The sequence below is a fragment of the Suncus etruscus genome, chromosome 7 (assembly GCF_024139225.1).
Source record: "Suncus etruscus isolate mSunEtr1 chromosome 7, mSunEtr1.pri.cur, whole genome shotgun sequence".
NCBI lineage: Eukaryota > Metazoa > Chordata > Mammalia > Eulipotyphla > Soricidae > Suncus > Suncus etruscus.
Genome location: NC_064854.1, coordinates 61,958,868 through 61,972,931, shown reverse-complemented (window position 1 = coordinate 61,972,931; position 14,064 = coordinate 61,958,868). Strand labels below are relative to the sequence as shown.

The 14,064-nt window shown below is 56.8% G+C and overlaps 1 protein-coding gene across 1 annotated transcript; it reads right to left on the bottom strand.

Annotated features, from left to right (window-relative positions):
* Positions 1–7,845: 7,845 nt before the first annotated feature.
* Positions 7,846–11,978, bottom strand: PEX19 (peroxisomal biogenesis factor 19). Its single transcript, XM_049777063.1, has 8 exons — positions 11,846–11,978; positions 10,018–10,130; positions 9,756–9,921; positions 9,580–9,665; positions 9,163–9,324; positions 8,746–8,922; positions 8,621–8,665; positions 7,846–8,547 (listed from the first exon to the last, which is right to left on the bottom strand). Exons 1-8 carry the CDS (start codon positions 11,895–11,897, stop codon positions 8,464–8,466), a joined length of 885 nt encoding a protein of 294 aa, XP_049633020.1. The 5' UTR covers positions 11,898–11,978; the 3' UTR covers positions 7,846–8,463.
* Between the last annotated feature and the right edge of the window lie 2,086 nt (positions 11,979–14,064).

Sequence of the window (14,064 nt, the reverse complement as noted above, 5' to 3'; positions counted from 1 at the left end):
GAGGGGCCGGAGATATAGCATGGAGGTAAAGCATTTGCCTTGCATGCAGAAGGTTGGTGGTTTGAATCCTGGCATCCGATATGGTCTCCCGAGCCTGGCAGGAGCGATTTCTGAGCCTGGAGTGACCCCTGGGCGTTGCCAGGTGTGACTCAAAAACCAAAAACCAAAAACCAAAAAAAAAAAAAAAAATCTAGGAGGGTGCACACAAGCACAAATACCACAAATACATGTGTGTACACACAAACGTGCAACAAATACAGGGGTACCATCAACCCACATGTATGTAACACAGGAATCCACATGTGTACACAGACAGGCAGGCTGATGCAAACTGTGTTTCAGCCTGCAGGTGAGGTAGGGCAGTACACCAGGGTCTAGGGTAGGGGAAGCCTTCACGGAAAGGAGTTCAATCCCCTCTCGGTGGGGTCCTGTTCGCTTCTGCAGAACACAGGAACCCAAGATGGTTGCACTGAGGATCCCTGTGGACAGGACGCCAAGCATGTCAGGGCCGAATCCTGACTCCCTCCAGACTCCCTCCCCAGCCCAAGATGACCCTGACTCCCTTCACTTGGGGCTCTCTTTTGTGGTCAGGGATGATCCAGACAGCCTGGGCTTCAGTGTGGATCAACAGCAAGCTCTGGCGCCACCCAGTGGCTCCAGCACGTCACAGCGGGAAGAAATCTGGCGAAGGGGTACAGTCTGAGCAGGAGGACAAGGACAGGGGGGCTTACTCTGCCCCAGGGGCAAGCCAGGCAGAGGCTGGTAGGACAGAGCAAAAGGAAGGGCACATGTTTAGTTTCGGGGGAAGAAACAGGATCCTGGGAGGAAGAAACTTGATTTTCACTGGGCTTTGAGGAACACTGAGGAGTGAAGGCACAGGGAAAGGGGCTGGGCCCAGATCCAGACTGCAAGCCCAGAGCTCCATCAGGCACAGCTGGGTTCTTTAAGGAGTCTTGCCTCTGCTCATTGCAGCCATGCCAGGAAGGGTCCCAGCACTGCTAGGCACCCCACACTGATGGGAAAAGGCCAGGCCAATTACATGTGCAGCCCACAGCAGGGGTACAGGGGAATCTCAGCCTCTAGGGTTGGGCATACTGCTGTGGCACTCACCAGCCCACCAGGGGCAGAGATGTGCAGAACAGAGACACCAGTCCCCAATTGGGTCTGAAACCCCAGCTGGGAATGTGGGAAGTGCCAAAACCTGAGACAGTGCTGGGCCAGAGCCAGAGTGTGAGCAGCTACACCCAATACCTTGTACACCAACCCCACCCCCAAACAGAGTCCTGGTGGTCCCCACACAGGGAGGCAAGGCCTTTCAAAGGTGAAAGCCATGGACTGTCATCCTAGACTGAAGCCTAGTTCAGTCAGCTGAACCTACTGAAGCCCTTCAGGTGTCAGAAGTGCAGCCCCAAAAACCAAAAAAGAGAAAAAAGAAAATCAAAAAGACTGCTGATAACGTTTTGGGGCCTGAGTTTTGGGGCACAGCGGTAGGGCATTTGCCTCGCATGCGGCCAACCTGGGACAGACCCAGGTTCGGTTCCTGGCATCCCATAGGGTTCTTCAAGCCTGACAAGAGCCATTTCTTTAATTTCTTTTCTTTTTTTTTTTTTTTGTTTTTTGGGACATACCTGGCAGCACTCAGGGGTTACTCCTGGCTCTACGCTCAGAAATTACTCTTGGCAGGCTCGGGGGAACATATGGGATGCCGGGATTCGAACCACCATCCTTCTGCATGCAAGACAAACACTTTACCTCCATGCTATCTTTCTGGCCCCATCTAGGAGTTATTTTTGAGCACAGAGCCAGAAGTAACCCAAGTGCCACTGGGTACGACCCAAAAAACAAAAAACAAACAAAAAAGGATGAGATACCACTGACCAATAGAAGCAAAGATAACCAAATGGGACTACATCAAACTAAGAAGTTTTTGCACCTCAATACAAAAACCACCCACAGAATGGGAGAAATTATTCATGCAGGGGGTCAGAGTGGTGGTGCAAGCAGTAAGGCATCTGCCTTGCCCGGGCTAGCTTAGGACGACTGCGGTTCGATCCCCCTGCGTCCCATATGGTCCCCCCACGCCAGGAGTGATTTCTGAGCACATAGCCAGGAGTAACCCCTGAGCTCACTGGATGTGGCCCAAAAAACAAACAAAAAATTACTCATGCAAGATAAGGCAATGATAGACCTTAACAAGAAAAAAAATCTAACCCTATCAAAAAATGAGAATTGATGAATGAAGCCTCATCCCCCACTCTTTCTCCCTAGGTAACTTGACCTTACCTGCAAGACCCCGCCCATTCCTGGGAGGGGTCTTGAAAAAGGTAGATAAGGTATGGACCAGAGGGGATTAGGGCTTTTTGGCTCTCTGGCGTGCTTCTGGTCTTTGGGCAGCTTTTTTTTTTCTGGACCACACCTAGCAGCAATCAGGGGTTACTCCTGTGCTCAGAAATCGCTCCTGGTAGGCTCAGGGAACCATATGAGATGCAGGGAATAGAACCCAGGTCCGTCCCAGGTTGGTCACATGCAAGGCAAGCGCTCTAGCTGTGCTATCTCTCCAGCCTGAATAGAAACATCTTAAAAGAAACTTCTTTTTTTTTTTTTTTTTAAAAAAAAGAAACTTCTTAAAAGAAAAAAATACAGATGGCCAAAAGGCGCACACACACACAAAAAAATGCTCACATCAGTAATCATTGGGGAGATGCAAAAAATAAACACACACATATGCACAACACAGTGCGGCCCAGCATACACATGCAAGCACAATGTGTCCCAGCATAACACACACACAGTGGCAAAGCACACGCGCATAAACACAGACACACAAACAGGGAAAGTCTGTCCCTTTCTCTGTAAAGTGAAAGCCAGATCTCAGAGCCCATATGAGGACACTACAGGCCTGTGCTGGACTTGGCGTTTCCAGAACCTCCCCAGGCTCATAGTCTGTTCACAGCTACTGCCAACAGGAGACAGTGCTGCCTGTCTTGTCCCAGGGAAATAAATACTCACACCCACATCACACAGCCATCAATATGCCCACATGCCCGGGCACAGGTGTCTCCAGGACCCTGGGTGAAGGGCACATACATCTATGGACGCCCAGAGGCCCAGGACACAAGAGTCTCCCTTGTTCAATTCTTATCCCATGGATAAGAGTGATAAGACAACAGGGAGGGCATTTGCCCAGCACACAGTCGACCCATATTTGGTCCCCCAGCATAGGTCCCCCCAACCTAAGCACTGCCAGGAGTGATCCCTGAGTGCACAGCCAGGAGTCAGCCCAGAGCACCACCAAGCTGGGCCTTCCAGCAACTCCCAGAGGAGTGGAAACCCTGTGGTCACATGCTCCTCTGTGGCAGCTCCAAGTTGAGGATGCCCTCTAACCTGGAAGTGCCGTCTCTGGCAGAGGAGTTGGTGACAGGCATAGACAACCAATTCAAGCTGCCATCACCACACACCACTCACAGTTTGTGGAAGGTCCAGGAAGATGGAACGGGGTGGGTGTGGGGGAAGGCTCCACTTTTGGGGAGAAGAGAGACCACATGGACTGGAATGGTTGGAAGTGCCCTCTGACCCCATGGGGCAGAGTCTAGCACTGGCCCCCAACATGGTTAAAATTACACCTGATGGTGATGTAACTGGAGCCACATGCTGGCTGGGCCACCATCCTGAGGGCCTAGTGTTCCATAGCCAGCCAGATCTGCGCCCATTGCACCCTCAGAGTTCCATCCAGGCACAAGGAGAAAGGTGGCAAACATAGTCTTGCCCATATTCCTTACATGCCCTCCTGGCAGCAGACACTGGTTATCTAGAGCCTGCAGATGTTCTCAAGAGGGCACCAGAGAAACTGGCACTAGGTTTACAATGATGATAGGGAGCGAGACCTGAGACGACAGGCCCAAAGCCCTCTGATGATGCCAAATCATAGTCCTGGGCACCACTGGGGGCATCTCCTGAGACCTCAAAGCCCTGAGCACTGCCAGGTGTGACCCTCCCCCCCCCCCACTAAATACCCAAGACAAAGACTTGCATTTAAGTCAGGAAGAACCTCAAAAGGCTGGGCCACAGGGTTCATGTAGGGGAGACCTGGCTTGCTCCCAGCACAAGACACCAAACACTCAGGCCAGAGCCGTAGCACAGCAGTAGGGCATTTGCCTTGCTGACCCAGGACGGATGTGGGTTTGATCCCTGACAACCCATATGGTCCCCAAGCCAGGGGCAATTTCTGAACAGAGCCAGGAGTAACCTGAGCACTGCTGGGTGTGGCCCAACCCCCCTCCCCCCCAAAAAAAAGAGGACACAGAACACTACAAAGTGTGTCTCTGATACCCCGGAGAAGGAACCACCCGCACACTTGGCATAGAGCAGGTTCTGAGGCTCCCCCGTCAGGGCTCCAGTCACTAAAGAAGGGACAGCGGACAGACAGGAACATGCAAGGCGGCCCTTGGCCCAGCACCTGGAAGGTCCAGGCTGCAAGGATCAGTGCCCACACTGCAAAAACCAGGGGAAATGCTGGCAATGTACACGTGTGCCTGTGCTGCTCTGCCCTACACACATGCACACACTTTAATTCTTTTTTTTTACATGCACTTTAATTCTTTCAGTTACCAGAATTCCAAAAGGGTGAAGGGAGAGAAGAGGTTTGAGCTTCTTGCTAATCAGCTTAAGTACACAAAGATGCTAATTCCACTGGAAACACCAATTGCAACACCCATATCCCATGGCAAACACTGAAAAAACTGCAGTTCTCCTCCAAGTCCAGCCTACACTGCGTTTCAGGGCACGAGGTATGAAGAGATGCTGGGTGTGGGTAATCTTCTGCCAGGCACCGTGATGTGCCAGGGGCTGACCACAGGACCTTGAATAAATCAGGCTAGTGCCCTCCTCTGTTTGTATTTTTGTTTGTTTGGGTCACACCTGGTGATGCTCGGGGGTTACTCCTGGCTACGTGCTCATAAATCTCTCCTGGCTTGAGGAACTAATGGGACGCCAGGGGATCGAACCGAGTCAGTCCTAGGTTAGCATATGCAAGGCAAACACCTTACCACTTACACAACCGCCCCACTGTTTGTATTTTGTAAACCAAGTATTCCCAGCAGGAGAAGAAACAGGTTCAGAAAACAACTGTTATCTGCCTACCAGGAACACAGCCCATGAGAGCCTTGAGGTCCCAAAGCACACCCAACAGAGCACATCACTGCAGAACCCAACCACCCCACCCACCCCACCCAGGAACATCAAGGTGCTTCCTCAATTCCCCTGCCTGAGGACTGAGCCCCACAGGGCAGGTGGGAACGAAGGTCACTGGCATCTGAAGCCCCCTTCAGCTGGGAGGAAAGACACTCACCCTCTTAGCACACCACTCATGAGAAATTTCCAGTGGACTGATGATCAGCCAAGGCCTCTTTCCATGATACCATGGCCCTCCCCCAGCCCGTTTTTCACACCCCACAAACACAGAATAGCCCAAGAGTGAGCTCAGAGTTAGGAACAAGAGTATGTGTGTCCATCCGTTTTTCTCGCATAGCTGAGATGCCACCCATCAATAGCCTACATGCAGGCTCAATCCACTTACCGGTCCCTACTGTGTCTTCACTGTGAGAGGCCAGAAAAGGAGAAACGAGCCTCTAGGAAAGAAAGCAATCAGTGGGGCACGGAGGCAGTGCGCTGGCAATCAGGTGCTCTCCTCTTCAGGAATGACAAGAAGAAAGTCAAGCAGAGTCGAGCTCTCCCGAGTGCACGCCTCACTCCTTGCCCAGGGGCCCTGCAGAGAGATAAAGAGTCATCTGGATAAGGGCTAGCACAGAGGCCCTTGGGTCTCAGCAATGGCAGCAGCCTGCCAGCAACCCTGAGAAGGAAACAGGCATCAGTTACCCACGCTGCCCCGCTCAGGTGTACAAACAGACACCGGGAGCGAGTGGGGCGGGCTGGAGGAGGAAGCACCCCAGAGAAGCAGCCCCACGCCATTGTGGCTGCTCAGAGGGAGACCCTGCGCCTGTGCCTGGAACTCGCTCGCTCGCTTGCCAAGGGTGTCTGTCCACAGCTCGACGGAGATCGGGGCAGCATGCCAAGAAGTGCCAACTAGAGCTGCCCAGCGTCCAAGCACCCCAGCTCCCGGGTTCACGTGAAGCCCTCTGGGGAGGCGGCTCTGGTGTGCAGAAGTTAGTGACTCGCGCCAAGGTCGCGCGCCGCAGCTGCCCAACAACCAACCGCGCACCCGCCACGGGGTCCCCAGGAGTCGTATCCCCTCCCCACACACAGCAGGGAGACCCCCGGACTCGGGCGCCTCACCTGTGCGCCTCGCTCAGGGGCGGCGGGTCCCGGGGGGCGTCCGCGCGGCACGGGGGTGCGGGGGGGAACCTGCGGACGGACACACGCCGGGATGACGCAGGCACCTGCACACACAGCCGCGGGGGTCCGGGGCGCGGGGTCCCCCCTGGGCCAACTGCAAGCGAGCCCGCGGCCCGCCGGTGGGGGAGGGGAGGGCCGGGGGGCCGGGGAGGGCGCGGCGGGCCCGGCGCTCGGGGAGCGCGGCCGGCGGGACCCTCGTCGTCCCCGGGACGCGCGCGGGCCGCGGGCCAGGAAACCGGGAGTCGGCTGCGGGCGGGGGGTCGGGTCAGGCGCCCGCGCCGAGGGGCCGAGTCGGGACACCGGCCCCGGGGCCGCGGGCCGCTACAGGCGCGGGAGCCGGCGGAGCACGGCCTCCCGCCTCCCACCGCGGTCTCGGCTCCTCCTCCGGCCCGCGGCCGCCCCGCCCGCCCCCGGCCCCGCAGCCCGGGCCTCGGCCGCCGCCAGCGCCGCCGCCATCTTACTCGGGCCCACGGCCGCCGCCTCCGCGCGCCGCCTCTGCGACTGCGCCGCCGCGCTTTGCGGCCCGTTTGCGACGCCGCGCGGCGGGGGCGGGGCCTCCGCGAGGGGCGGGACCGAGGCCAACGGAAGTGGCGCGGGCGCAGTGCGGGCGTCCCGCGGGCGGGGCCTCCCCTGCAGGTGCATCTCCGGGCCAGGTGCGGCGTCTTTGGCGGAGCCGCGGGCCTCCGGTTGGCATTCGGTTTCTACTTTGCCAGCGACGCTCGAAACACCTGGCTCCCTGCAGCGTTAAGGGCCGGCTCGGGAGCGCTGGCCCGTGTCTTTGTGGACCAAGCAAAGAAAACCCGACTTGCAAAGAAAACTGCCTCCCCCCTCCCGCTTCCCGGCGCTAATGCGCAGCACAAGAGCCAGTGCAGAGAGGACTGGGAGGAAAGCAGTGAGGGGCGGCCACAGTGGGCCCCCAGGGGGCTGGGAGCTGAGGCAGGTCCTCGCCTCTCTGAGGGGTCTCAGGAGAGATTCAGAGCCCCCCCCCCCGGGTTTTACCTGCAGACCTGGCCCCGCTGCCCACTTTGCTGCTGTCAGTTACAATGTGACCCTCTAGGGTCCCAGTCAGGGAGGCTGATGGCCCCTTGGCAGAGCCTTGGCCTGGCCTGCCCCTCCCTGGGCCTCGGTGTACTGACAGGCTCCACAGCAGCGCTGACTGGCTCGGAGGTAGCCCTTTACCTCACTTCCCCTCTGTGCTTCCTCCTCTGCCAAGGGCCGCTCAAAGAGGAAACAACTCCACCTGGTGCCCCTGGGAACTGAGACTTGCCCATGTCGCCTCCCATTAAGATCTCCAGGATCTGGAGTCGAGTCCCTCACACTGACCGCAGCAAAAGTGGTCAAAATCTACCCTGCACCCACCGGCTGCAGTGCTGCCCCAGGCTGTGGACAAGAAAGGAGAGAGTCCGGGCTGGGGGTTGGATGGGCTAAGAGCCAGGACTGCAGCCACAGAAGGTGCAGGGAAGGGAAAGGCAAGCTGGAAGAACAGCGCGAGCATTTATTATTAGAACATTTATTATTAGTCGGAAAACCGACCTGACCCAGCCCACACTGGCCCTTTCCCAAACCACTCCCTGACCAGGCGACGTAGTCAGAGGCTTGCATCTGCAAACAACCCGAGTCCAGGACTGTCCCCTCTTCACTGTCTGCCAGCTGATTGAACAGCAGCAGGCGGGGGGGGGGGAGGGGGGGGCAGAAGTAGGCAGGAGACCAGGGTGGCTCAGATGAGAGCTAGTAAAAAACTGTTTGAGAGATCGGGCAGAGCAAAGTCCAGGCCAGACCAGCAGGTAGCAGGGCACCCGGCTTTTCTCTGCCCACAGGAGCCCCCTCAGGCCTCCTGAGTCATGACATGAGGTGTCAGAAACAAGAGGGCAAGGCTGACCCGAGTCATCATCTCACCACAGCCCCCTAACTAGGGTCCCCACCTGGAGAGGGGCAGGACCCCAGACCCGGGCTGTCCCTGCTCAGGACAGACAAGTCACAGAGGCCTGGGTTTGAGTCTTCTGCAGGGTTGGGGGAGACCCAGCTCGAGAGGGGCCTTCCTGAACCACTGGATGCTGCCCTCATCCTGGGGGAGGGCGAGCCCTGACACTGGGACAGATTGGAGTAGGTGCCTCACATGGTCACACACTGCTCGCCATTGGCACCTGGAGGACCCGCCAGGTTGAGGGCATCCAGGTCAAAGTTGAGGCCTGGAGGCTAAAGGTGAGGAGGATAATCAGATAGTGATGGCCCCACCACGGCCCCCCCAGTCCCGAAGGGCCACACTCACCATTTCCCCAGCCAGCTCTTTCGGAGGATGACCCAAGTCCTGCAGCTGGACAAGGAGGAAATGGTGAGACTGAGATGGTCAGGTCAGCCCCACATAGCATGGGGGCCCAAGCCCTCAAGGCCCACCTGCTGCATGAGATCTAGCACCGTCTCGAAACGAGCCTTCTGGATGGCCTCGCTGTCCGCAGGGGACTCGGCCTCAAACTGCTCACAGATCTTGCCCATTACGTTGTGCTGCGCCTGGTACTTCTCAAACTGCTCTGCACTCAATGATTCTCGGTGACTCTGCAGCCACTCTGGGTACTAAGAAAGGGACACACGGGTGAGTGAGGCTGAGGAAGCTGGGGTGGGGGAGCAAGGAGTAAGTGGAGGTGACTGGGGCTCGAGCCTACACCTCACCACCACCACTAGGGGGCAGGCGGCCAGCCTCCCAGGAAGGGCCATGGACAGCGGGTCTCTGTGGTCTAGTTTCCAGGCCCTGAAGGGAGCCCTCCCGGCCTCCCCTGCAAAGTTCAGGGTGGTGTGAGTCCCTGCAGGTGGCACCTTCTCTGTGATGTCCTTCAGAGATGGGTATAGCACATCTCGGGATAGCAGGTTCTGCATGATGCTCTGCATGAGGGGCAGGATGCTGCCATCTCCGTCCCCATCACCCATGCCCAGCCCCTCCATGGCCTTGGTCAGCTCCTCTTCCGACATGCCTGAGTTCTGCAAAAGCCAAGAGAGAGGGAGAGAGGAAAGAAAAAAGAAAGGGAGAGAGAAAAAAGGGAGTGAGTAGAGAAAAGAGGAAGAGAGGGAAAGAGAAGAAGGAGAGTGGGAGAAGTTAAGTGAGAGAAAGACAGAGAAAGAAAGAGAGAGGGTAGAGAAGGGGGGAAGAGAGAGGAGAGAAAGTGACTGCTCAGAGGTGGGCAGGCAGCTGGCCAGTGGTGCCTCCTGTGGAAATAGGCAGACAGGTACCCTTACCTGCAAATCGCTGGCATTCCTGGCAAGCCCGCTCAGTGTCTCCTTGAGGCAGGATGTGAATTCCTGCTGGGAGGTTGAGTCGCTGCCTGGAGAGAGCAGGGGGGGCCTGGGTCACAAAGGCCCAGTCTGGAGCTCGCCCGATGCTGCTGCATGCTAGGAGGCTTGGGGCCCCTCACCCACTCTCCCCGCCGCCTCCGAGAGCTTCTGGAACTGTTCCACCAGATGTGGCTGTTCCTCAGCCAGCTCCTTCATGGCCTTCTCGAACTCAGCTGTGGCCTGGGACGCCAGCTCACTGTCGAACAGCTCCTGGAAGAACTTCTCCTGTGAGGCGAAGAGGGCGTCCTACAGGGCGAGGGGTGAGGGGCGAAGGGTGGGTACCTCAGTGGGCACTGCAGCAGCCTGACCCTACACCCCACCAGGCCCAGGCAGGGAAAGTACTTTGGCAGTGTCCCCTGGAGATTTCTTCTGCGACTCTGAGGCATCAGCAGGGGTGGTAGTGGGTGAATGGGGAGCTGGGGTGAGTTTGGCCTTTTCGAAGTCATCGAGGGCACCTGGTACAAAGAGGCAACAGCTATGAGGGCTAATCTGGGAAGTGAATGAGCAGCCTTCTGAAAGCCCAATCCTGCCTCTGTTCCTCCGTGCTCTCTCAGCCTTTCAGGAAGCCCACCAGACCTCCTGCTTCCCCCCACTGACAACAGTCAGGAGAGCTGCCCTGAATCCCTCCTTGAGCTCACCAAAGCCTGAACTCACTCTGCAGCCTCAGAGCCTGAGTTCACACAGACAAGCACCAGGGCCCTCCCTTCCAGGAGTTGCGCCAGCAACCCAGGCTTGTGGGTGCTGCCAAGTCCCACACTTGGCTGGCATTCCTCCCTGACCCTGTTCACTGCCCCTGCACATAGCCTGTGGGCTTCACCTCTGCCCCAACAAGCTGCTGCTGCCAGTGTCTGGGGGTGGGGGGCAGCACTCTGGGAATCGGGCCAGTAGCTAAGACAAGAACATCCACCCCCTTGAGGACACACTGTCCCTCCTGAAGCCATCACAGCTGGCCTTTCAGGAAGCAGGGAGGGAGAGCAGTGGGAGCAATGGCACAGGGGTGAGGGAATGGGTAATGAGGGTGGGACAGTGCAAGGGTGAAACAACAAAACAAGGATGAGGGGGACAGGGAAAGAAGATCAGGCGTGAGGCAGTAAGTGCAACGGCACAGGGGTGAGAGGAACGGGTAGTGCAGGCAACAGTGCAGGGTGAGTGGAGTAATAGTGCAGAGGTGAGGGGGTGGGCAGTGAAGCCAACAGTGCAGGGACAAAGCTATAGGGATAGGTAAGCAATGAGGGCAACAATGCAGGGACAAGTGGGTTGGGTAGTGGGGACAACAGCACAGAGGCAAGTGGGGGGCAGGCAATGAGTACAACAGCTTAGGGGTTGGTGGGTTTGGTAGTGCGGGGCAGCAGGGCAGGTATGAGTGGGGCAATAGTGCAGGGGTGTGTGAGGTGGGTTCAGTTCCAACTGGGGCTAAGGTAGGCATAATAGGGGGGTTGCTCTTACATGAACAGAAGTGTGGGTGAGTGGGGGGTGATCAGCAATGACAGACCAGAACTGAATCTTGAACAAGGAACCGGTCGAGATTCAACAGGATAAGATAGGAAGGGTGGGGTAAGGACTATAGAAACTGGACAGAGGTGAGGAGTGGGGAATTCAGAAGTGACAGGAGAGGACAAGAGTGAGGACCATGGAATTAAACAAGGGCGGGAGAGAGGAACTCAGCAGCAATAATAAGACAGGACAGAGTGGGGGCTGAGCACCCTGAGACTGAGCAGTGACAAAACCAGGACTGGGAAAAGGAGTTTGGAGATTAGACAGGGGCGAGTAGTGGAGTTGGGGCGTGGGGTTCAACAGCGACAGGACAGGCCGAGGGTGAGGCCAGTGGGATCGGACAGGGGAGCAGAGTAACGACCATGGGATGGAACAGGGGCAAAGAGGGGGGACTCAGCAGCGACAGGACCAGAAAGGGGCGAGGACAGTGGGGGTGGCACGGGTGAGCAGGGGGCGAGGGCCAGGCCGTCTGGCCGGCCAAACGGCAGGTCAGGAGTCACCGGGCTCCGCTCTCACCGGTGCAGACGGGCTGAGCCAGCGCGAGCCCCAGGAGCCGATGTCCCCCCACTCCCGCGGACAGAGGGAGGCCTAGCTCGGCTCCCGGGCCGCTGTCTCTAGGAGCCCGGCCTCGGCCCCCCACGCCACCCGCCGCCCGGCGTCCCGGGCCCGGCCTCACTTTCCAGCAGCTCCTCCAACTCCAGGTCCGCGTCCGCACCACCCGCCGCCATCTTGCTCCTCTGGCTTGCCGTAGGAGGCGTGTCCGCCGAATTTCAGCCCATTCCGCCCGCGCAGCCAATGGCGTGGCCGATTGCGGCAACAGCCTTTGGGGGGGGCACATCCGGCGGTGCTCAGGGCTTACTCCTGGCTCCGCGCTCAGAAATCGCTCCTGGCAGGCTCGATGGACCTTATCACGGATGCTGGGGATCGAACCCAGGTCCGTCTTGGGTCGGCCGCGCATGCAAGGCAAACGCCCCTACCCGCTGTGCTTATGCTCTGGTCCCAAGCAACAATATTTTGAAAGGGGCTGCTCAGGGCTGGAGAGATAGCATGGAGGTTGGGCGTTTGCCTTGCATGCAGAAAGATGATGATTCGAATCCCGGCGCCCATATGGTCCCCTGAGCCTGCCAGGAGCGATTTCTGAGCATAGAGCCAGGAGTAACCCATGGGCAATGCCAGGCGTGACCCCAAAAACCAAAAAAATAAAAATAAAAGGGGTCACTCGCTGTCACCTCTCCGGTGACAGCCTGGGTCCCCCCGGACGTTGGATTCGATGATTTCGGGGTCTGTTGGGTCGTAGTTCAAAATAGTTGTTCTGGGGGGCCGGAGTGATACATAGCACAGCGGTAAGGTTTTTGCCTTACACGTGGCCAACTCAGGACGGACCCTGGTTTGAATCCCAACATCCCATATGGTCCTCCGTGCCTGTCAGGAGCAACTTCTGAGCACAGAGCCAGGAGTAACTCTTGAACGCTGTCGGGGGGTGTGACCCCAGAGAGACGGTACAGTGGTGCCATAAAGAGAAGCCATTAGGTTTGACCAAGGAATGATGTTAATAGTTGTCATTTGGGGCCGGAGAGATAGCATGGAGGCAGGGTGGTTTGCCTTGCATGCTGAAGGACTGTGGTTCAAATCCCGGCATTCCATATGGTCCCCCTAGCTTGCCAGGAGCGATTTCTGAGTGTAGAACTAGGAGTAACCCCTGAGCGCTGACAGGTGTGACTCAAACAACAACAAAAATAGTTGTCATTTGTGGGGAGGGGAGTTGGGGGTCACACCAGGCAGAGCTCAGGGGTTACTCCTGGCTCCAGGCTCAGAAATCGCTACTGGCAGGGCCGGGAGATATAGCACAGCGGTGTTTGCCTTGCAAGCAGCCGATCCAGGACCTAAGGTGGTTGGTTAGAATCCCGGTGTCCCATATGGTCCCCCGTGCCTGCCAGGAGCTATTTCTGAGCAGACAGCCAGGAGTAACCCCTGAGCACCGCTGGGTGTGGCCCAAAAACCAAAAAAAAAAAAAAAAAAAAAGAAATCACTCCTACTGGACTGGCTTAATACAGGCAAATGCTCTACCACTGTGCTATTTCTCCGGTCCAGTTGCCTTGTTCTTGGAGCAGGTAGTGGTGTGGACAGTTACATACACGTTGTTGCTTAGGGGCCACTTCCTGAGGTGCTCGAGGGACTGTGAGGTGCTGGTGTTGGACCCTAGCCCTACATTCTTCTTGCTTCTACTTGGTTGTTTTTATTTGGTGGGTTTTTGTTGCATTTTGTTGTTTTGTTTTTACCCCTCTCAGTGGTGTCTTCGCTCAGAATTTACGCCTGGTAGTGCTCAGGGGACTATATGGGATGCTGAGGATCAAACCCACCGGGTTGGCTGAGTGCAAAAGAAGAGCCCTCCCCACTGTGCTATTTGCTCTGGCCCCATCTGCTTGAGTCTCTAAACAGCAGCACTCCAGCCCTCCTGGCACATGGAGAATGTGATGCAAGGTAGAATCCTTATTACTGTGGCACTGTCTCTTGTTTAAGCACTTACCAGCTCCCAGAGGCCCCTGAACAGGCAAAACACACCTCCATCTGGCCCCCCCAGTGGACTCGAGTATGACCCCTTTTGCTCCAAGACACTGGATCTTCAAGAGGCTGGTTCTTTTTCACTTGCAATCTCTCCATAGGACTGGAGGATTAGCACAGTAGTGAGGGCATTTGCCTGCATTCAGCCAATCCAGGTTCAATTCCTGGCATCCCAGATGGTCCTCCTAGCACTGGCAGGAGTGATTTCTAAGTGCAGAGCCAGAAGTAATCCCTGAGCGCTGCCAGGCGTGGCCAAAAAAATAAAAATAATAAAAATAAAGCTCTATCTCTCCATACAGAAACATGTTTGCACGCAGTTAGTTTCAAAATTTA

Bases quoted from the DNA above. Each gene is read 5' to 3' on its own strand.
- PEX19 (XM_049777063.1), bottom strand. From the start codon at position 11,897: ATGGCGGCGGGTGGTGCGGACGCGGACCTGGAGTTGGAGGAGCTGCTG. The intron at 9,922-10,017 runs GTACTTTCCCTG...CTCGCCCTGTAG, and splicing joins CTCCAGGGGACACTGCCAAA to GACGCCCTCTTCGCCTCACA. The intron at 9,666-9,755 runs GTGAGGGGCCCC...TGCTCTCTCCAG, and splicing joins GGAGGCGGCGGGGAGAGTGG to GCAGCGACTCAACCTCCCAG.